This window comes from Opisthorchis viverrini (genome assembly GCF_000715545.1).
Source record: "Opisthorchis viverrini unplaced genomic scaffold opera_v5_256, whole genome shotgun sequence".
In the NCBI taxonomy this organism is placed as follows: Eukaryota; Metazoa; Platyhelminthes; class Trematoda; order Opisthorchiida; family Opisthorchiidae; genus Opisthorchis; species Opisthorchis viverrini.
The window spans coordinates 626,431-651,067 of record NW_008751912.1 but is presented as its reverse complement, the minus strand read 5'-3'; the positions used below and the strand labels follow the sequence as shown (position 1 = coordinate 651,067).

The window sequence follows — 24,637 nt, the reverse complement described above, 5'->3', positions numbered from 1 at the left end:
TGTGAAGCGCATGCCGAACCGCGAGGCAGAATTATTTAGATTATTTAATATTGTTTGCATTACAACGGGATCAGATCCCAGAAGAGCTATGTCGTCTGCGTACTCGATATCTGTGAGCGGAGGCCCAGGAAGCACTTCGATCCCACAGGCATTAGAGGCTGGTAGGGCGTCTTCCATGATCGTGTCAATGGCGAAGTGCTTCGCGAGTCGAGTAAAAATCGGCAGACAAGAGTCCTCAAATTGGGGCGGAAAACTTATCGGCTCCTCAAAAGTCATTGATTTCCACATACGTCACTATGACATGTTCCATGCTGGTGGGTTGGGGCTGTTCCTATTGAATTCCGCCCATCTGATGCACATTCCGGTCATGGAAGTGAGAACCAAAAGCTGCTCTAGTGCTCTCATAGAGACCAATCTCAGCGGCACTAATCCACAACAACTATCCGCTATCACACTCCTATTTGCTCAACAATTCCGATTGATGCATTTCCTGCTTATTCGGAAGATTTTTAAACATACCCTGGTAGTGTTATTCTTTGCAGTCTTTTTCTGACCGGAGGCCAAAGAGTTCGAATCCACCTCGTTCGGTGTTCTCCAATTATTTGAACGAAGTCTCTCGATTTGGTCAAATAGTCTATGAACGTCATCGATTTGCAATCTAACAATAGCCCAAAATCCATCCAAATCTTCAAGAGAAGTGAACAGGTGCTTGACATCCGGGTCACTCGGTGCAGTCTGTTGATTCCATTCCAAATTCAGCTGACAGAGGCCACGAAATTGTGCAAACTTTTCGGCTATAAGCAGACGTGCTTTTCCGATTGCAGTCCGCAGTAGTCCAGAAGCTGAAGGAAAACAAGGGAAGAGAGGAAATCACGTAAGACCGTGACGGAATAACAGGTGTCGACAAAACGGGGATCCACAGGATTATCAAATGGGATCATCACAGTGGAAGAAACGCCGAGCTAGCAGAGGGATGACTCACATTCCTCGTCCAAAGCCTTGTCTGATAGGTCAAATTCAGCACGATCAATCAAAGTAAGCAGTTCAGCTTCACTGTGAGCAGCTTGTCGTAAATAGTAATGCCCATCTATGATCGGGGATTGGGGTACTGCAGCAACAGACTTGTTCTCGGACTCCTCAGTCCTCTGCTCCGTTGGGAAATCATCCTTCTCCGTGAGATGCGAAGTTCCATTCATGGCTTTGGACCCATTTTCGATGACCGATTCATGACCTACGACGACCGCGGCCTTGTAGCGTTTGGCTTACAAGATTCTCCCTACTAAATCGGATGGTGAAACCATCATGAGCCCTTAAGCACTAGTGGATAGCACTAGAACATGGCCAATAACACGTCATCGATGAAAGGCCTTGATTTTAGCCAATTCATTCCTAACACATTATCATGCCACAAGAAAACTGTCAGCTTTGTGCGATTTTTTTTTTCAAATCGAATCGTATGCTTCAATATCAGTTGAGGAATTAGGAATGTGATCATCGTCGACAGCGAATTGAATTGACTACTACATTCAACCTTTCCGTATCTCCTAGGTTAAATCCAAGCAATCAATGCTATGAAAGGACATCGCCCGTGTGAGATGGAATACACTTCAAAGTGGAAAAAACGAAGCAACAAGGTCAAGGAACAACTGAAGAACAGCGAGTAATTTGCGCTAAACATTTGAAACCGAAATGGGACGCCGACCGACACGAGTACGGTACACAGTACACCCCGACAGGCACATGTGAGACCTAGTCAAAGCGAATTTTTTTGAAGTCCCTGTTCGGAGGGGTGGGTCCAGTCCACAATTTTATGCGAAAATCAAGCGAATCCTAAATCAAACATGCATGATCCGTTGGCATTTCATACTATTTCATTCAATTTGATCCTGTTTGAATTACACAATAGGGATTAAATAGGAGATTCCAATAGAAATCTACATGTTCATTTTTTCGTGAAATCCCATTAACCGTAGCAGTTACTGTGTGACTCTTCCTGTGTAAGTAAAAACCTAAGTTGCAGATATTTTGGCAATTTCTACGCTTGAGTTGTCGAAATGATCGATTCACATTAAGTTTAAAGATAGACTTCACTAGATAAACGGCACGAAAATGAGTTATTAGTCTATACCAGGCTGAGTAGAACACGAGTGGCAAAATGCTTTTATGTAACGGATTCAAGTTGTGCGGTACCACGAAGGTTAGAGGGAAGTTTGAGGACAGAATGATCCATTCTACGTATACCAGATAGATTCCCGAGTACGCCAAAAGAGACGCACATCACTTCGAGTGTGCTTTCAGAGGACAGCTGGTGAAAAGTCCAGGGGCCTCATTTCTCTGAAGTGGTGACCCCTATTTGATATTTCTCAAAACGTTATCGTTTGAGGAGGTACTGCGCTCACTCGGAGTGTTATTCTCACAACTGAGCTCCCGATAATTTGAAGTAATCGTTGAGTTGACTAGAAAATCTGGACCGAAACACTGTTGGCCTAAAACTCCACGGCTCGCTGCAGTACACATGATCCACGGAATGAGGCCGTATACGGGAAATTCGTAGAAGACCCCATAAGGACAACACATCGGAAGTAACCAGTAGGGTTAACTCGGCTCTTGGACATCCTGGCCAGAGAGAAATCAACCACCACGCCAGTGTTTGCGTTTCCACACTTATGGAAAAAGTAATTCCTATTGGGGAGTGATAGGGCTGCCACGATTCAAAGTTCCCGGTGGTTTTCAGGGGGGGGGGGGATTATGTTTTCCGATAATCCAATGGTGAAGCTCGGGGGATTTGGCAATTTCTACGCTTGAGTTGTCGAAATGATCGATTCACATTAAGTTTAAAGATAGACTTCACTAGATAAACGGCACGAAAATGAGTTATTAGTCTATACCAGGCTGAGTAGAACACGAGTGGCAAAATGCTTTTATGTAACGGATTCAAGTTGTGCGGTACCACGAAGGTTAGAGGGAAGTTTGAGGACAGAATGATCCATTCTACGTATACCAGATAGATTCCCGAGTACGCCAAAAGAGACGCACATCACTTCGAGTGTGCTTTCAGAGGACAGCTGGTGAAAAGTCCAGGGGCCTCATTTCTCTGAAGTGGTGACCCCTATTTGATATTTCTCAAAACGTTATCGTTTGAGGAGGTACTGCGCTCACTCGGAGTGTTATTCTCACAACTGAGCTCCCGATAATTTGAAGTAATCGTTGAGTTGACTAGAAAATCTGGACCGAAACACTGTTGGCCTAAAACTCCACGGCTCGCTGCAGTACACATGATCCACGGAATGAGGCCGTATACGGGAAATTCGTAGAAGACCCCATAAGGACAACACATCGGAAGTAACCAGTAGGGTTAACTCGGCTCTTGGACATCCTGGCCAGAGAGAAATCAACCACCACGCCAGTGTTTGCGTTTCCACAATTATGGAAAAAGTAATTCCTATTGGGGAGTGATAGGGCTGCCACGATTCAAAGTTCCCGGTGGTTTTCAGGGGGGGGGTATTATGTTTTCCGTTAATCCAATGGTGAAGCTCGGGAGACTGAGATAAAGTGGTCCAATTAGGCAAGAGGTCCCTTACGCTTTCAACATCTGACTGCATTGAAGTAAACTCACCAGAATTTTTATGAGTTGCCATTTATTCTTATTTCATTTCAAAAGGCATCTTCAGTATCAAAACCTCCCGTTATCTTGTAACTGAGAAATATATGAAGAGTGTCCCAAGGGCATTGTTTAAACAACTACTCGATTAAATGAACTTTTTTCTATCCTGTAACAGGGTTCTGTCGTTTCGCAAAAAAACGCAGTGTCAAATTTTAAGGCAAACAGATGGAAGACTATCGATCTGAAGACGTGTATCCTGAAAAAGTGCTAGATGTGGACAACTGGCAGACAGCTTGGAGAGCGAAATTTCGTTTTTATATCGTGATCAACTGAGTGACTGTTTTGTAGGTTGGGTAAAAGTGCGCCGTTTATTTGCTGTACAATGTCACTCTGAAGCGAAAAATGATTAAATGCCTGAACAGAAGGTGCTAGTGTGAGTAAACAGAAGAAATCAATAACATGTGTAGAAGATTCTGAAGCAGAAAAACACAAAGAGGAGCCAATCAGCCCGACGGTTCGACCAAGATGCTCTGAAAAGTGAAATGTACACTATGAGCATCAACAGAGACAGCAATATCAGTGTCGACACTGATGCCACAGTGCAATACAATCACAAATTCCACTTGGTGCCTTAAAGGAGAAAAGGAGAAAAGAGTATGGACTTGGCGCTAGCCTAGCGCAAACATTCTGAACTGTTCACATCCCAAATTCTCAATCGATCAATGCACGAAATTCTCGACAGTCTCCAATGTTTCTCCCTGAATTACAAGGATGTTCAGAGACTGCACGCTCTGAAGCACAACTTTGCACTTTGAAGGTGCATGCCGAAAAACGGTATAATGGTGGTTAGTTTGTGCAACAGTGTTTGTGCTTAGTCTTCAGAGATGAGGAAGATTTCGTCTGCATACTCCAAACCGACAAGACTCACACAAGAAACGACTTTGCACCATTATTTCGTCAATGACAGAGATGAACCATAATGGCAATAGTGGGCATCCTTGACTGGACGCCAGTTTTTGTCGGGAGGCTTGTGGAGGGCATTCTTACATACCCTGAAGTGTTTGAATACAGGGACCGGACTATGTTCACCAGCTTTTGGGGCATTTTCCGTTGAGTAAATGCAATTAGGAGCAATCACCGATCACTAGGAGCGAATGCACCTTTGAAGTCAGGGAACACCAGGGGTGTGGGTCGTCCGGCATCGCCTTGTCATATGGCTTTGTCCTAACAACTGACAGAGTGTGAAGATGTGGCCCGCGTAGCCTTCACCCGATTAAAATCCCGCTTGATACTCACGGGCCAAGGATTCACGTGCTGCCCGTAAAACGACAGAGAATCAGTCTCGTTACAAGAGGATCCCAGGTGGTTACTACAATCATGACCCACTTTGGAGGTCGGCAATAGTACTGACTCACACCAGTTGTCTAGGACCGTCTCTTCCTTCCAGGCACACACGAAGAGGGTATACAGGCTTCGGCTGAGGAAGTCATAGCCATCTTTGAACAGAGTACGTTGAAGGCCGTCATAGACAGAAGGACGACGACTCTTGAGTAGAGATACGCATTTGGATACTTCTGAGACTGAAAAGATTACATATTTTCGTCTACATTTCCGTCAAAGGTTGATAGCTCGGATGGGCTGCGATGTAACCCAGCGGTTCAAGCGCTTTTTCGCTGGATATAAGAAACCCATTGCGATCTTCGATTGTTTCTATGACAAGTGCTGCTGAAAGAATCAAATGGAACAACCTGCAGACATTTCCAACACTTTCCTCCTCTTCTATTCCTTTGGTATTTCAGACCCACTAGGCTTCCTGGACTGTGCGGACACTCAGGTTTACCTAGAGTCGAATGGTGCGTCGAGTTGGATTGTGATTCCGGCTGGAGGGAACCTGTCACCAGCATAGCAGGGTCCTGTTTGAGATGCAATGCTTGGAAGAGGCTGAGGGTGGAAGGCTGAGTATCACGAACTGCTTTGGTATATATCAAAAACAGAGGGAATCAAGCGTGCGAGTAAGGGCCGCTTGTTGTCTTGCTTGCTTCAGTGTGCGAATATTAAAGTTGAGTGAGCAGACCGACTTTCGGGGATTGAAAACTGAGTACGGGGTGTTTGGAGTTGTTACTGAAGACGGACGCGCAGAAGCTGTAGCAGAGTGAGATGCAAGGTAAACAAAGCGGCTGGTCCTAGTGCTTGAAACCACGCAGATAGCAATCGTATTGGTGTAACAGAGTAAAAGGCAGAAGACATGAAAGTGTAAGAGGGTAGGCAGCAGGAGTACAAGACTTCCCCTTATACGCCCCGATGTATACTGCAAGACGACCTGGATGATGGAACAAGCGGCCGTCAACGTTGCGTAAGAGTAGTTTTGGTTGTGTCAAGGCACCCAAACCTGGATTAAGAGGGTGGGCATCAGTAGTACGAGACTTCCCCTCATACGCCCTGATGTATACTGCAAGATGACCTGGGTGATGAACCAAGCGGCGGTCAACGTTGCGTAAGAGTAGTTTTAGTTGTGTCAAGGCCCCCAAACCTGGACAGGAAGGCGATTAGGATCCTCAGCCAAATCAATCATAGGAAGGGGATTAGGATCCTCAGCCAAATCATTTGGTTCGAAAGCCTGACAACAAGCAAACGTCCGCATACTAGCATAGTACTACAAGATTTTGCGGAACTGTTCACCGCACATATTCCAGCATCAAACCTGGATGACCAGAAGACTGTTCGTTAAATCTCTATCCACTGACCAAACTATGCATGGAAAGGTAAAATTTCCAGTATAGCTCAATGAACCATAAAGGTGCACAAACCGTCACACCACAAAATAAGGTCCGGACTCTTCGCGATGCGTACTATATGAGGTTACGAAATGTACGGTTACTTTGGACATTTTTCATGCTGAGAAGTCCTGGTAGTATTCACAGGATGTCCCAGCAAAATTCCTAAGGCGATTTCATACGAAAGTAATAATGTTCAGGAATAAATCGATCAGGAAACAGGATGTCCGACTTCTCGCATGGAGCTCGAAGGGTCGCGCATATCTTCTCTCAGAACGTCTTACCTTAAAACAATTTTGGACTCCTGTCCAGACAGCCCCAGATTTCTACTGATCCTTTATGGAAAGTTTGTTGATAGATTTTGTGAAAAATATCGCGAGTTTTGAATATTAAAGACACTTTATCCAGTTCCTCCTTACTCTTCCTGAAGAAACCTATGGTCCTACGGCAATGTTTGGTGTCTATCCTATCAAAATAGTCGCACGGGTGAATAGCGAGTAGGTAGCTCACAATGAAAGTACAGTCAAAGGAATAGCATCTTAGGTCTCCAGCTGACTGCCTTCCAGGAGAACCAGTAACTCTGAACAGGATGCGCAATGATCTCAATGGAAAACACCCAGAAGCTCGGAATCCAACCTTGACAACATGGAGGAAATGGCAAGCGACATTAGTAATGATCAGTCACAAGGTTGCCGGAAGAATGCAACCTTACGTGCTATGTTGCCTCCCCAGTAAGTTAGGGTTCGTATTTCATTAGCACGTGAAATCTCCGGCTTCTACTCGTGGACAAAAACAGTAGAAAGGAAAGGGTAAAGTTTTACAACGAATGAAAAATGGCGATGACGAAGGATACCAATATAAAAAAGGGGCCAAATAATCACGGAAGTCGTCATAACCATCATCATAGACAACAGTATTGCTAACTAGTACCTAACTTAAATACAACCGTGGAGGAAGGAGGTCCGAGTAAAGGGTAAAAAGAAGGAAGATGAGCGGGGTCTTATTGAAAAAAGCCTACCCTCTAGAAAAAAGGTTGAAGAGTGAGGTGTCTACAAATCCTGTTGGGGGAAGATGCCACTAGTAGGATTTACCAATCCCATCCAACATAAAAATCGCAAGGGGTCCAGTGTAACATGAAGATCAGACGTTTCCAGAGTCTTGACATTTGGCCAAGATTATACACACTTAGAAAAAAGCGAACAGGACAAAGAGTTGCACCCAAGCACAGGTTAGCGGTCTCTTCACATTTCAACACATTGGGTGATGTTTATCAGTACCGGTCAAAGGCACGGTGCTAGCCCTGAAAAAACATCGAACGGTCGTCTGATCAGACTTCCCATAAATTATTGAATACAAACCAATGTAGCTCAAACGACAAATCAAGCGGCCGACCAAATAGCCATGGTTCAAGGCAGTGTGTATTCGCCTAACAGACAGTTATAGGGGACCGGTGACAAACATTCGCTAATGTGTTTGATTCGCTAATTCCATCGAAATGATTGATGGAATACGATAAAAAACGAACGGGAAATTTCTGGATAGAAAAATGTACGTTGCTGCGGTGAGTTTGGCAGAGACGTTTATGACGCCACACGCAGAGGGTATTCAAGATGAGCGGAACGTTAGAAGGATCAGTTGAACCCACTTTTGGTATTGTGCTAATTCGCGAACTGTCAACCAACGTGAGGTTTACTTTTCGGAGAGGAAAAGTAGCTGATTTCAAAGATCGTAGAACATATGGATTGTGGAAAGAAATAGTGGCGCACAATTTCCGAACTTGATGAAAAAGTTTCGGCAAGCGACGCACTATGTTACCCAGCCATAAGTGACACTAGTTAAACAATTCGGGTCCTCCACAAAACGAAACATGCGCACGTCAACTGCCGGAATGTCCACATTCTGTTAAATGGTGGCAGTAAAACGATCACTGCGACGACGGGTCACATGCTTTTAAAAAAATCGGATCATCAAACTCAGACATTAGACGAATTCCAGGACCCTACTGGTTACGTTACACATGGTCAGCAAACAACTCAGGTCTTTGCAGAATTGTTCTCATCTTGAGCAACAGCGTCCAGAAACTAGTCACACTGGGACCCAGTATGCAGAACACACATTTTAGGCGCACGGGACTTCGACGCAGCAGCTTACCTCAATCTATGAAATAGCTAATCTACTTCTATTCAATGTTTTGCTAATGTAATGATTTATCGTTCTACGGTGTAAATCAAGAAGGGGGCTATCCAGACACAATATGTGACTGCTTGCAAGCTCTGGGTTCGAATCCACGTACCAATGATAAACACTGTGCTTTCTCAATAAAACATTAGTGTTGTTTGGCTAAAGCAAACAGTTCTGCATACGAAATCATAACCACCATCAACTGTCACCTCGGTTTGATATTGCTACTTCACTGCCGTACACAAGTGGAAACCTATTAGGTTTCATCAACGACAGCTGTACGGAAGTTGCAAGTGGATGGGGAAACTTGAAGGGCAATTAGCAGAGTCGGAAGCCCTTGTGGTTCAGAAACAAGGTAGCTAGTGGATACCAGCATACCAGTGTAGTCCCCCGGATAGCTTAATCGATTATAGAAGTACACAAGTGGAAACCTACTAGGTTTCATCAACGACAGCTGTACGGAAGTTTCGTGTAGCAACGTACTTGGCGCACATTACCGGAGAGTGCGTGCCACAGACTACCCGTTCACTTCCCCTTAAATAACAGAGACCTAAATGGTCAAGCTATTCAGGAGATACGCAATTGCGTTGCCCGAAGAAGTGAAGAATGGATCGAATCATACCATCACGAGGGAAAGTTGCGATTATTTCAAGAAAAAAAAACATCGGCTGATGGGGAACATTTCAACGGCTCCGCAGCAAGCCATTCAGTACGCAATTGCGTTGCCCGAAGAAGTGAAGAATGGATCGAATCATACCATCACGAGGGAAAGTTGCGACTATTTCAAGAAAAAAAGAAACATCGGCTGATGGGTAACATTTCAACGGCTCGTCAGCAGAAGCGTATCGGCAGAAAATACGCAGTTCGTAAGTATTGTGGGTGAAAACACGTGGACACATGTGGTCAGATAATGGTCAGGTGAACCTACCGGGATGGGAGAGAACGTCATAAGGATGTGTTGTGATGAGAAAATCTATGGTTGAAGCTGGGTTAATGCTTCGACCAGGGACTGGTGTTGGAAAGAAAACAAGTTGGGATCGGTACCATGCTCCCAAGGATTTGTACAGGGGGTGGGCAGCTGGACCACTCTAAAACCGTTAAAAGCTGAAAGCTGTTAAAGCTAAAGGAAATGCAGAAACTTGCTTTAAGATCGGCCTAAAGTGTGCACACAGTTAACATGCGACAAAACTAATGAAGAGGACGAATCACTGCGATCCATAACGAAAAAAACGTGTCACGACGATCACAACCGAATTTGAGCCGGAAAAGTTGCAAATTAGGTGTGCAGGCGTCAAGGTCAGACGGAGTTCGGAAACCGGAAACAAAAGATTAACAGAAAGTACGGGAAATCAGAGATGGATAGGGTTGCCACATCCAGGCTGATTGGAACAATCGACGATGGAGGACGAATTTGACGTGGCAACTAAAACTAATTGGTGTATTGGGAAACTGTGGTATCGATAGAGCTGGACACATCAAAACTCAGGGTTTCGGAGTGACGAACCAAACGAGTTTCCTATGAATCGGTTGGTGGAAAAAAGACCGGGTCACCTCCACATGCGAATACGAAGCAGACTTCCAATAACAGTGACTTTTTAGAGCGTTGTCTTTTAATTCGTACCGTTTACGGTACACATCAGACTGAAACATCAACTCAACTGAGAAGAGTCAGTGGGTGGGATTACTTAAATCAACTATGAAACAACCCCCGATTCTTCACAGACTAACACAGTTTTCTAAATGAGAGTTTTGTAGCAGCAACTGCGAGCCACGTACGGATTCTTTAAATTAGCAATCGCCGTAAAAGTAGAAAGCTCAAGAGGAAGCTGGTATTATTCCTATCCAATAAACTTCAAATCAATAAATAGACTCATTTGCAAATCAATTTGGTTTTCACGGGAGACTCAATTGAATCTTACGTTTATGATGTCCTCCAACTGAAGGTGCTGCACACAGGCCGCCTCATGATTCAGTTGGCACGATATTCGAGATATCGCAGTATATTTTCATAAAGGAAACTACTCACAAGAGTTTTCAGCAACCTTGTGAGTAGTTTCCTTTATCAAACCACATCTTTTTCCTATCTAATCAACTGAACTTGTACACGTCCCCCGGACTAAGACTTTGCCGCCATTCCTCATTAAAGAAAACAGGATTATGTATGGACATCATCATCAATGGGCGAACAAAATACCACTCTATTTCTTACAGGATGATTCTGATGTGCCCAGTGTGTCCTGGAGTGACATACTGGTGAGTTGGAAACCTAGTACCTATGTACTACTGACGACCTCTGACAGGGATGAAACATAAGTGCTCCAATGTAGGGCCTGTTGCATCCACGTAATATCGAATACAGTTGACTGCAACTAACAAAAAAGGGATGGACATCATTTCAGCTGCGTGACGATGCACGAGAAAACGCTAAACACTGGTCGGTCTAAGTTACCTTAGGAAAGACGTTGTAAAAGCTGCGGACAGAGCGGTTGCTCTACAAGGCGCCGATGATGAGGCAGAAAGAAAAATTCGCCTTTTTAGAGCGCGAAGGAATGTGCAACTAACCTGCGATAAGAGATCCGGTGCCTTCGCTCGTTGGAATATCGTCTTCCATCAAGGAGAGTGTGGTCTGTCTCTCGAAAGATGTGTTGGGCCGAGAACGACGACTGGCATGTGATACGGCTAGCATAATCAGCGAGGAACGCTTCCAGTTGTCCTTGTGGTCATCTATGGTCCCTGTTGGGCTCAGGGGCTATGTTCGAGAAAGAAAATTAAGGGATCGGTTAGTATAACTTATGAGGCTCAATGATCCCATCTAGATCACAGAGGGTGCGCAGTTGCACGTAAGGGGTCGGATCAATTAGGGTTCTAAGGAGAAACGGAAGATCCGAATAGGACAGGAATAAGAAAGCGGGAGAACAGGTCGAAGGTTGTGAATAATGATGGATCTATAGACGATTACGAGATGTGCACATCAAGCTGAACTATGATGGAAACCAGCACCTATCAAAGGGAAGCACAAATATAAGCTAAAGTGAGCCAAACGGCCAAAATGTCTCCCAAGCCACCACTACATGTGAAGTTGCCGAAAACCTTCGACAGCTAAGTAGCTGTTCTGCTATTCTTCAGACTTGCCAGATACGTGTGGTCTCTGAGTTTCCGAAAATCTTATTTCCTAATCGGATACCAAATAGACTGTCACAAACGAGACATTAAACTGAGATCCATTCGAGTCCTCTGTTAAAACCAGGTCACCGTTTCCCAGTACAGGGTTGATCTCACGAGGAGGTCTCAAATCCAAGCGACCTAGCAAATAGGAGCTGATCACATTAAAGTTGAGCTGCCGGCAACAGATCGATGCAGCACACAGAGCAGCTCACAATGACTTGGTTTGGACCGACAGTTTTCCTAATTAATTACCTACTGAAATGCAATGAAATATCAACTTCTTGCACAGAACCTAAAATACACCAGCAATTAGTCAACAGGATAATCTGACGACAAATCCTGCAATTTTTATGTTCTATAAAGCTCGGGTGAATAATACATAATCCCATTCGTGGAAACCTGGATTGACACTAATATCCCTGTGAGACGGCGTAGATAATGCTATAAAGTGGAGTGGGAAACCACGGAGTGGAACCAAATAACATAGGTTGCCCTCAAAAACGTACCGAAGTTCGTCGAAGACGCACTGCACTCGGCGTTCCTTCTGCAGATGAAGGACAGGGCGAAGGTGATGTCGTCCGCAAAACCTGAGTGAAAATAACACGACAGCCAGTGAGCAATGTCAACTGAGATCATTCTTCAATGCGCCGAACCAGTTACCAGAAGTCCGTTGGTACGACACAATTAAATTCAATCAACTTACCACCTACGAACCGTTTACCATAGGCACAATGGCTGCTTCAGTTTCAATCACCGGAAAGTGCGGCCAGACCTTAGAGGCGATGGCATATTCATTTAAATCGGGAACTGAGTAGGTAGGCATTGAAAGCAATAACTTTGATTCACGAGTGCTATTGACTGCGCGATTGGGCCATTTCTGCTAGTATCATTAACCATTGGTGAGTTGCGTCCTGGCGTCTGCATATAGGAAGGCGGCAGTTGTCGACCTAAGTTTATTGGTTAGCGTTTTCATACTTCGTTGCTAGGTCATACATTGTTCACCTCTTCGTCACATGCACTCAGCACAGAGCTGGGTGAAAAGACAGTCTTCTGGCACGCAAAGTACACGTCCTAGACAGCGTAAACTGTGAAGCGTGAGTGATACACCTACCGTGGGAGAGTTCCTTCTTCCCAGGACCATATGGCACACCTCGGTATCGGATGTTCCCACTAGATCAGACCAATGCTTCGAAGACAACGATGGTCATCTCTGAGCGTAGAGCTCATGTCTCTGATCCATAAAGCAGTATGGATCGCCGTATACTCGGAGTTCGCACACAGTGCCCCCTATAAGGGATATAAATTTGATACGACACACGGCCATTAATCTGTACTGTACCCGTTTCTGTACTGTACTCGTTTCTATGCTCGTGCCCAGTATGATACTTTGATCGTACGTTGATCAAATAGGATACGATAAAACAATCTCGTATCCCTGACTGGCGGTTGGGAGAAACCGAGCTCTAGTGCGTTTGCGTCACACGATCATCATCATCATCATCATTATCGTCATCGACAGCATGACATCAGTGTTCAACACTGATGCTTCACTGCCGTACAACCATGACTTATTTGAAAGCCTTATTGTGAAGAAAAGAATAAAGGTGGATGGGGGAGGGACTTAGTGCTAGCTTAACACAATCATTCCGAGGTGCCTACACCTCCAGACATTCACTCAGGCAATCTGGATAGAAACTGACAACAAGAACGCCACTGACATCGGTTGGCAGCCATATCTTGTAGTGTCTCCAATCAGGCACAATGAGGATCACGCGGTCCCCACCCTGGAAGGCGAGTAGCACCGACAGCACCCAAGCGTCACACCATGTCATCGAAAAAGAGCAATCTTTCGAATTCATACACCGGGTTCCCCCGAACCGACCGTGGTTGGTACGATTCAAATTTTTATTGAAGGCAGAAGCGATTGGGATCCGAATACACAACCCACAACTATGCGTTCAAAAGAACTCGTGCGGTCTTTGAACCTGAGCTAGCCTACGGAAAAATTCGGTTTCATCAACTTCTCTGATACTGACGTCACTGATGTGACTTCATGACCCGCGTACCTCGCACTTCTTTGCACGTGAATTCAGGTGTCACGTAAATGTGTGACGAATAAGCCAATGGGACAAAGCGTGAGAAACAAGCTTCGTCGCTATCTTTGCTCTTATGAATTGCACAGGTATCTTCAACCATCTGGTGTTTTAAACTCAATTCCATAACGAGAACGAGCCGAGAACGGGTCGAGGTGGCTCAAGTGGTTAGAGCGCGAATTTACTGACCGGAAGGTCCGTGGTTCGAACCCGACCTCTGCCTCTCGGCTTGCCCTGTCCAGGCTTGGGCAACCTGGCAGTATCCCAGCCCTCGTGCTTCCTTCGGGTAGCATGGCAGCTAGGCACCAGAAGGGTGCTACAGCTGAACGATTATTATTATTTATTATTAATACATTATTGAGGACAAATCATCAATTGCATTTTAGAAATGCAGTTTTGTTTCCGTGACCCTTGTCAGCGTTAGAAATTGTTGCTACAGAGGACGATGTAGGGAAGATTGAGATCAGGTATGGGGGAAACTCTACACCGAACGGAGTTTATTTGCAGTGTGCAAAATAATGGACAGCACACCAACCCCAATCCTGTGTATGCTTAATACTTGCACTAAAAAACTAGGTTTGTCCTGACACATAATGCGTGGCGGTGGCTTGTTGGCATCACCGGATGCCAGACTTCGACACGGTCAACATCACAGACTCTACAGCATAGTCCTAACTCCAGGGCTAGTTGACAGCAGCTCACGTGACGTGAACTACATGGTCGAAGGATGGTTGGCAGTTGCCTAATCCAAGTACACATTAATTCCACTGTCGATCAACGGCTGAATGGGATGGTAGTCAACTATTAAGGGGAATGTTACGGATTCTAATCAAAATGACAATTTGTGGGACGAGTGCCGATGATGAATCCTAACAAATATCAAACAGCTGTACAGCGCTAGCTTTTCAAAACAGGTCTGTTTAAACTACAGCAGCAGACCAAAATGCAAGAGATTCAGTCTTAACCATAGAACATCTTACTCATTAATGGTGAGCATGCGTTATTTCCGAACTGTGTGTTTGTCCTTCACGTACAATATGATCTGTGTGGGTCTAATCTATCGATGATCCAAGTGGCATTAATAACAGTCATGTGACTGGCTCGCTGACATGGCTCACCTGCGGTTTAGTGAGAAAGTATCTGGGAGGAATTTAAGTGGCTACGGTGTCAGTCACAAGGCTAACCGAGTTCGGAATCGTTCCACTGAGAGGTTATTTTTTGACGAGGAGAGGGTAACTAAACAGACGCGAGCATATAACAAGTGTCATGGTGCTTAACGGCCCTCAAGTGACACTACAATGGAACCAAGAGAAAACCACACGATAACTCACATTAGGGTCATATTTGTTATGAGTGCCTGTTCCATTACATGGAATGACGCTTTGACCAGTGGAAACAGTAAGCGACTCTTCTTTAGAGAACCGGGTTGCCATCCGAGGGGTTGATCGCGCTTGCAGTAGTAGGTTGGAGGTGCCAACTGTAACAGCCTTTGTGGAAGATCCAGTACCGGAATCTGAAGGATCATTAGGTAGGACTGTTTCGTCGCGCCCCGCCGTAGTCGATACACGGCTGGGCTTTCGTGCTTGCAGTATAACTACGTTGTTATTACCGATAGATACAGGTTGTTCTTTCGGAAGCCAAGGACTGGGTTTTGAGGAACTCACTGTATTCGTCCCAGGAGCAGCAGACATTGGCGGGGAAGTGTTAGCTATAGGGAAACCGGGAGTGGTGAGATTGTTGGAAGACAGCGACTGCCGCTTATAGCCCGAGTACCCGAATGCTGCAACGGAAATGCTGAGGTAGCTTGGTGTATCTGGGTAGAGAGGAACGGGATAGTGGATATAGGAATGATCACATCGATCGTAAGGATGAGGAACAATCGAATTACGATCAACACGCGACTAAGGACATGCATACATATATATAAGTGCTTCCTCAGATAACGGATGAACCAGGCGGTTAGGAAACACATTATATACAGATATCAACCAACAGAATCACTTTGATCAATACATTAATCCGTGGGGCTCAGAACAAAGGTTGACCGACCTTAATATCAAACCATCAGCCGCAACAAATACGGAAAGCAACAAGTACGGAAAAACAACAAGCAAAACCAAGAACATTGAAAAATGGAGTGTAAAGCTTACATTGGGCAGTGCTTGACGAGTCGGACTGGTTGATTACAAACCTCTGCTGGTCGAACAATTTCGCAGCAGACAAGGAAGAAACCCGAGCACCTGGTCGGAATACTTCACCAGCGTTGACGTTACTTGAGGCGAAGTGTACGTGACCTTTGATTCGCTCACCGGCAGAATGCAGACTGTTCTTTCGGTTTAAAGCACACGGAGGTGTGGACTCTTTCAGTCGCAGAGTTGAGGGCGGGCGCGCTGCCTTTTGGATCAGACCGTGCTCTAAGGGGGCAATGAATAAAGGAAGGAAAGACTCAATCAAGACAGGTGGATTTGGAAAAAAATTAAGGCAGAGAAGGGTGGAGGTGGAAATAAGGAGATAGCTTTAAGCATTCTGTAAAGTTGTGCAACGACGCGGTTTAAGTGATGGCTCGACACAACTCCAAGGATAGCTACATTCCAAAGACGCATATGATCACCAGAAAATCGAAAAACCAGCTTGTCTACACCAGTAACAAAACGAACCCAAGTAAGCATGACTTCGAAGTCACAGACTCAAGAAAACCTTGGTCGAAACCGTCCACAAAAATTGTACTTGTCTTTTGATTAGAACTCAACCAGAGAATGTTCTGAATGAACACGAGAAAACTGGGGAACGAACAAAGGTCAGAACGTTGAACTATTATCAACCTGCCGTCAGTGTGCAACAATATGGATTTGCGGGGTAGAAAAGATGGGACAGGGTCGACAAATTGGTGATGAGCAGTAAGTTATTTCATTTGTGGCCACGACCATAGGGCAAATCTATTCCGGGCCGACGCGACGAAGTAAATAAAAACAGTAGACAAAGTAGGTATGGAACATCGATTTTCTTTTATTTTCGTTTTTACCTTTCGGACAAATATCAACAACAATATGAAGATGGTCCAGTTCACAGCTGTCAAGTGAAGCACGAGATACTACCAAGTTGCCCAAACTTAAAAAGCAGCAATCGAAAAACCAAGGATGGGTTCGATCCAGGGGTCTTCCGGTCTGCAGCCTTATTCGATGAGCTACCTCGAGTGCTCTGAAACAGATTATCACAACAGGAGTCAGCAGCTACATTGAAGATGCTCACATGGGATTCGAAGTTCAGTCGTCAGAATGATAGCCTACGACATCAACCGCCCGTTAACCAGGACCGCATATCTACTCCCCCCCAAGAGTTTGATCGTCATGACTTTAACTGGATACTAAGCCACTCGGAAAGAAAACGCTTTTGAGTGTCCTAACAGCCCCAAGAGGAAATTGGAGGCAGGACCGTCCGGTTGGCTTTCTAGAAGACTCGTTCTTCTGAGGTCAGCACTATGAGGATACCTCTATATGTGCCGCATGCATGTATCATGTATCCATTGCATACCATACCACAGCAGTAACTGAGAAGCTCTGACTGAAGTGTATATCTCACACTGACAATGGCTCCTCTTAAAGTAGCACGTGGGTTTACAGAACAGAGTTTCTGTCTGAGGAGTGAGGCAGCTGACTTGTCTTCGTCGTTCAGCCGAACAAATAGAGATCTTATCAGTGAAGCTATGCCGGAACATTGGCTAAAACAGATAAAGAGTGCCATGTGCATTTGTCTGGGCAAAACAACGAGTACATGAAGAGATCTTGTAAAATCAACACAGCGATAGTGACTCTGTCCAGCTGCTGCTGCGCTGTCGCTCGTAACTGATTGACTATTGGAAAAAGCCAAGCAACCCCGGTGTAATGATAGTCATATTTCTGTCGCTGGACGGTAACCCGATTTATCGAAATCAACTAAGCCTGTCACAGGGAAAAAATCACTACAAAGTTATCTGATTCATCCGGTACTCAGAAGTAAAATACTCAACAGGTCATTCGTACCTCTCGAAAAAGAAGAGCTTGATTGTTGCTAAGACCGACTCAAATCGATAGAAAGCTCACCTAATTACGTAGAAAAAATTTCGGAGTGCAAAAGAGATGAACCAGTATGGGGAGCTCGTCAAAGCGCACAGTGGGCCTCCCACGTGATTGTAGTATCTGGAATTTTCTAACTAGGTAACGTGATTCAGCCGCTAATCGATGTGAGTAGTTATTCAACGACGGCATCGCAGGCATTCCGTGATAAGCTACTTTGTATATGTGCGTTTGTGTGACCTTACTGTTATCGATCACAGATCTGCATCTCCTGCAAATAGGATTTCGGTGAAGAAAGAAATAGCTGTTTTTATTGGGAAACAATCCAGTTCCGTGGGAGCTGGGTCGTTTGAAGTGACATGGATTAAAGTGTACTTCATCTAATCCGTGAAATACATCAGCCGGACTTCGTTGAATAAATCGGTGCGACGTGAAAGAGTGAGCTTCCTGTTTACGATCAGTTCTGACTAGCAATTATTCGAAATCCAAGCAGTACGTCACATTTCGATGTCATCACATGCTTGGATACGATGTGACATACTGTGGTTTGCAGCAAACAACAAATGCACCACAATCACAGCGTACTGAATTGTCATTTCCCACTGCTCAGAAACCATCTATGGAGGGGATCAACAATGAATTGTTTCGCCGAATGGTTACAACTAGTATTGAGTGATTCAAGAGACTATTCAGGAGTGATCTCACATCGCGTCGGGAAAAGTAACTCCCTCTAAAGGTACCGCGACGAAACATGTGGGCGAACAGGAGGGAAGCGGTGTTGCCTCCGGCATCCCCTCGGAACCAAAGGTCTCTTCGTCATTTCCTCAAACATCCTATGGGAGCTTCACATCAGTGGCTACTTGCTTAGAGTGAGTTCATTCCTAAAGTTTTTCAACGGGTCATCCAACGACATATCGGGGAACGAACATTCGACTTCGCGATGCCCGTCACCAATTTTTGGGGTTGCAAGAGAGCGAGCGCAAGGTGACCTAGTCAGCATACAGGGTAACGTTCGATCATCGGTCGGGTCAGCAAGATAATGTCACTTACGTTAGTTTGATACTAATAATAATAATAATAATAATAATGTAATAATAATAAAAGCGGTTTCACGCACAGCAGTTTCTCCCACTAGATAATTCTCTCTGGACAGAATAAGTTCGGAGAACCCAAAGGTCTTAACTGTGAAGTGGTCCTAGCGATGGATTCCTCCTCACACAACACAGCAAAGAAAGCATTTACTAGTAATCCAAAGGGTGGTGTCTTTTTGTTCCACAAAACATTTTATTGTACGTAAACAGTGAGACAGCGAAAACGAGTTGTGGGTGAAGACATATGGAATTGGTACCAGAAAATTCATCCAGCGTTACAGCGCAACGGGGTTTTCAGATTGAGCCAGTGGTTCCAATGCGCCAACCGTTTGCTCAGTTATACACTTATTTGAAAGTTAGGTTGATGGTTACCTGAGGTTCGAATAAATTTCTCGTTTGTTATATACTTTAACTAAAAGTAAGGCCAACTCATGCTTTTATTGACTTAATCTTTAGAATACCGAAGCATTTTTCTTGGTAAGACACTACTTCCAAGGGTGATGAGTGCTTTCATTTACCTTATAAGCTCGATATAGCTTGGTGGTTGAGGATAAAAAAATAAAAATATAACTGTTCAGCTGTAACAAACTCTTCGTGCCTAGCTGCCATGCCACCCGATTGAAGCACAACGGTTGGAATACTGCCAGCTTGCCCAAGCCTAAACAAGAGAAGTCTAGATGCAGAAATCGAGCTCGAACCAAGGACCTTCCGGTAAGTGAATTCTCGCTCTAACCACTGAGCCATCTCCCTTCACGAGTAGTGTTGCGTCAGGGAAAGTTTGCTCTGCTTGACGAGTGCAGTTCCCCTATAGCGGAGGAGATCATTCAACTGTCAGTATGGCGGCGACGAGTGATTGAGATGAATGCGGTTTTCCCCCACACTTGAGTGGTTGCCCCTGATGTCTCTCATAAAAAGTGTATCCGCGAGCTATCGGGCACACCGGTTGGCCGCTTACTTTAGGATATTGATTCAGTTGGAGGAAGGAGCGTGCCCTCACTCAAATCACATTAGCACCACCGGTTTCAGACGAAAACGTTCATGTGGCTTAATCAATACTCTACGGATCCGCATTAGAGATGACCATAACAGTCGAGCTGAATGGAACTGTCAGAGTAAGTATTCAATAGCACGATATAAGCAAATGTTGAGTCGTTGAATTGCAATACTAAAACGCTGACCTGACCAGTGGCAAGCCAATTCGAAAAAGGCAATCCGAGGATGATTTTTAAAACCCGTTCACCAGCAAGCAGTGAATTAGGAGAGCGCGGAGGACAGTGTTCACGGAGGAAGCTGCTATATATGGGTTATTGTTCTCAAAACAAGTGCCATTTAGTAAAAATGTTCCCAAAACAACAATAGACGAGAAAAGGGAGATCATATGTGTTCACGAAACGCTGGGTCTGATAGCCATTGATCCAGACCCATCCAACGATCACACCTTACACCCACAACGTACTACGTACACACTGAGAGCGGTGACACTCACAACTTACCGAAGCTTTTCCCCAACGTGATTCATCATACGCCTGTGAAACGTAACTTACGAGAGTCAACATTTTGGACAGTTGGTGCGTCAGAGTCCACAGACAATCACGGGAAGATCAGATATACATGTGTAAACTGCGGTGAAAATTGCTCGAATACCCCACGGGGCCAGTGACAAAAAACGACAAGCATAAACGGAAAAACTGGACGTTCATCCCATTTTAAGATATGTTGAGGCAAAAAGAATTACTGAACACAAAATTGGTGGTAGGGCAGGGGCAGAAAAGACAAAACAGCTTGAAGACAGCTCAAAGATCCTGAGTGAAACGTGAGGAAGACTGCCTAACTAGTGATCCATGGGTGATTGGTCAAGGCCAATCTGTAGCACCCGTTAGCGACTCACACACAGCACCAACATACGGTAGAAGCAGGTGAACTGGGCACATTTAACGTTCAGCGTTGTGAATACATGGGTTGTTTGTTACATCCACCAACCATGGACAACTGTTTTCCAAGTATAGAAAGGAAACCGTAATAGAGCGTGAATCAAGATGATAGGCGTGTTAGTGATAGAGATGGGAGTCAACGAAGCGCTTGTAAAGAAGGATCCATTCGCAGAATCGTCTTAAGTGATGGGTTGATTACTTCGAGAAACAATTTATTTGGCCTTCCTGAACACAAGCTATGTGAAAGCCCTATGAATGTTGACAACAGTCTCCAATCAGAATCCCATTAGAAGTACAAATTAAATGACTGGGCCACACGATTTGGCATGTGCTTCATTCCTGCAAAGTTTAGGGTCTTACAGCAAGACTGGGTTCGATCAGACTCAGATTGCATGTTTATAGGTGAGCTGATCGGTGGTTGACAGATTTAGCTAATTGGTCTTATTAAGAAAAAACGATGTGAACGAACTTAAACTCCTCTTTATCTCTTCTTCCAGCTCACACGTCTGTATGAAAGATGAAGTCCATCAACAGAGTGAACCGGGACCAATCAAGCCAAAAAATCAGTAGTAAAAGGTCGACATGCTGTAAGATATGACAAGGTGTTTGAGGGTCATATTGGATTAAGATACACTCGCCTGACCACGTGAGCGCCAGTATCAATACGGTGTTGATGAGTACAGAGTGGTTTGCAATGGTTTTAGCAGTGGCTTAAAACCCAGATCTAGTTGATTTTAACAGACTAGATGGAATTCCATAGATACTTTCAGAAACTGTTCCAAGGTTGATCTGGTGTCCCCTATCGAGAGGTGCGCTGAAAGTGAACCACTGATGGCACGTTTTCATTAGCTGAGGCAGTCCTTACCGGGGACGAAACTATTTTCCAGTGTGGCTTTGGCCAACTTCCAGCTGCTGTCATATCATCCTGTTTGTTGGAAGTAGGACTTGCAAGGTTGCAGTAGGTTGCATACCGGAAACTTGTCAGTGAGTGATGAAGAGACGAAAAGGCATTTTTCTCGGAGTATTGCGGGGGTCTGGCTGAAACAGCTACTCAGCAACGATGAAAACTTTTTTGGGAGGGGGGAACGATTCACAGATGATATAAGCGCCAACCGGACCACATAGGTTATGGTGATGAGAACATATTCTTCGTCCTAGAATCGGCTACACGTATATCTCATAGACGACAAATCAAAGTGAACCGGTCACCTTGCAGATTACACTGGTTAGTTTACGCACTCCCATGTAGGCCTTACGTGAATGTGCAGTTAGTTATAGCGCTTCACCACGTCGCTTTGTCGGCTCTTTCAATTCTGTTGTTTGACTGTTTGTTGCGTAGAGTGGAGAAGTACAACTGCATTTTAGAGCGTTTCGACCTAAGAAGGTCTTGATCTCGATTGAGCCTGAATACACGTTCCGTCCTAGTAGTGATCATAATAACGTTCAGTTGTGGCGTCCTTTCGGTGCCTACCTGCTATTCCACCTGAAGGGAGCACCGGCGTTAAGATACTGCCAGGTTGTTCAAGCCTAGACAGGAGCAGTCGAGATGCATAGGTTGGGTTTGAACCACACACCTTGGTTTATCGCCCTCTACCGTAGGTATGTTCGAGCAATGGAATCGGTTATTGAGACTTGCAAGGTTGGTAAAACGAACCCTAGAAGTCCAGATATGTGATAGAATTCAGTAGAACAGGTATACCAGGTCTGCTACCAAAGCCCAATACAACAAAAACGGAATGAACTAACCATCCGCGTACAGTCCAAAGTGGGTATGTTTATGGAGTCGACAAAGCCGAAGATAACGCAACTGTGGTCAATAGTATACAACTTGAACGAAGTGATGTGACCAGCTCTTGACGAGAAACTAGCACAGTTAAATACGAGAACGTTCATTAGCAAAGGGGTTTTGTCCAATCGGTGCACGTAAAACTGGAATACTGTCCATCCATCCATCTATCCATCCTTATATGAAAACATCCACTACCTTGGCACATTGGATCGTTAGCACCAACACATTCCATGGTCACAAACGTTACAGATTATGACCTGGATTAGTACAGAAGCTAATCACGTGACGTATACAGGATGAACATGTGCATGAACCTAAACAGATACACCTCACTTTCGCAGCGCAGCGATCAGAGTTGGTTTGAAGAAACAGTGGCTGATTGACCACAACTCAATCCACTGTGATTTAGGTCATAGTGTTTCAGAGAGAACAGGACGGAGAATGCATATAGACTGTGTGAAATACAATGGAGAAGTCTGGAAGCAGCTAGTAAAGAATTCTCGACCAGAATACAGTGAAGCCTTTGCGAGGCTATGATGATTTGTAAGTTAATTAGAACTACGTCCCGCGCCTTTTCCGCCGTCAGTGTCCTACTCTAGGGACAAAGTAGACAGTAGGCACAAAGAAATAATTGAGTAAAACCCTTACTCCTCAAACATATGCTAAGCGTAGGGGTCCATATATGACAGCAACTCCTTAAAGTTCAAATTCCAACTAAAGTTTTATCCTAATAAGCTTGAAGCCAGCAAAATCTATCCAATCTGAGACAGATGCAGTGGTCTGGGTTGATCAAATTCATTTCAGTTCGGTTTGACAACGGTGAATCATGTACGTGACTGCGGTGGTTCAAGTCCCCACAGCTCATGGCAACCGACAGTGTGGGATGAAGGGTGTACGGGGAACAGATGAAAACAAGCAGCGCCGGGTTAAACATTACGAGCAAGTGAATACATACAACAGCTGGTGGTGGGACAGCTCAGCCTCGCAGAGAACACCACTAGTAGGGATGAGACCGAACCTCCAACTCCATTTTAATGCTCAGCACAAACTAGGACCTAGGAAACGGAACAACGTGACACACTTTGAAGACCCTGAAAATTGCCTTCAGTCCTTGGATGAGATCACCGGCACACTTATCGTTACATTATCATTTTTTTCGAACTTAACCAAGTCCCGTCAAAGGATCATGGCTCCACGTCAAGATGTCCATACAACACGTCACGATGCCACAAAGGCTGGACCTTCGAAAGGGCCATTCACCCCTCTCAGCATCTGTCCAGGCGAGCAAGACCGACGCTTACAATTTCCGCAGCCTATATGGCTAGGACTTCCGCTCAACCCGAAAGAGTGGTATGGACTACTGGTCAAAAGTCGCTTTTAGCATGAAAGCAAATACAAATGTGAGTGAATACTCGCAACTTTTTTAGCTGATCGGTTGCTGGTCTTCGCGTTCAAAACCCAACCAGGATCAATTAACCGAAATAATCAAACTACTAACGAACAAAGCGTCTCCAGGTGAAGATGGTGAACGGGCGGCAATTCACACAGCCTACTTTCTGACAGTTCTCGAACCTCGTCACAAACGGTTCTGCATAATATGGGATGGCGAAATGCTCCCAATCGATCGGGGTGCTTCTATACTTCTAACGATACCTCAAGATGGAGAGAAGGCAGTTTGTGAGGACTACCAGGATATCGGCCTGACAAATATCGCAGCCAAAATCTTTGCCATAGTATTACTGCGGCATCTCAGAGAAGTGAGGTCGCAGACCAAACTGAATCAGCGAGGCTTTCGTGTAGGAAGTGATTACATTGATCAAATATTCACGCTACGCCGTGTTTGGGGTACCGGCAAACAAATGACGCTTTCTTCATTGACCATCGTGCAGTATTTGACCCAAACAAAAGAGAATATCTTCGTTGTATCTTGATGGCGTATCAGATAAGCTGCTGAATC

The 24,637-nt window shown here is 44.8% G+C and overlaps 2 protein-coding genes across 2 annotated transcripts in view; one reads left to right on the top strand and one right to left on the bottom strand.

Moving 5' to 3' along the window:
- Nucleotides 1-24,637, bottom strand: part of T265_14757 (hypothetical protein) — a gene marked incomplete at both ends in the record, with an annotated part of 44,000 nt that overhangs the window by 1,914 nt on the left and 17,449 nt on the right. The window contains 6 exons of the mRNA XM_009175099.1: nt 520-842; nt 983-1,261; nt 11,122-11,308; nt 12,231-12,311; nt 15,149-15,630; nt 15,968-16,231. Coding sequence (XP_009173363.1) covers nt 520-842; nt 983-1,261; nt 11,122-11,308; nt 12,231-12,311; nt 15,149-15,630; nt 15,968-16,231 — 1,616 coding nt within the window. The remainder of the gene's footprint in view (nt 1-519; nt 843-982; nt 1,262-11,121; nt 11,309-12,230; nt 12,312-15,148; nt 15,631-15,967; nt 16,232-24,637) is intronic.
- T265_09107 (hypothetical protein) lies at nt 16,683-22,422 on the top strand (the record flags this gene model as incomplete). The annotated part of the gene is made up of 4 exons (XM_009175095.1): nt 16,683-16,714; nt 19,539-19,671; nt 19,732-19,809; nt 22,231-22,422. The coding sequence occupies 4 exons, from the start codon at nt 16,683-16,685 to the stop codon at nt 22,420-22,422; spliced, it is 435 nt and encodes a 144-aa protein (XP_009173359.1).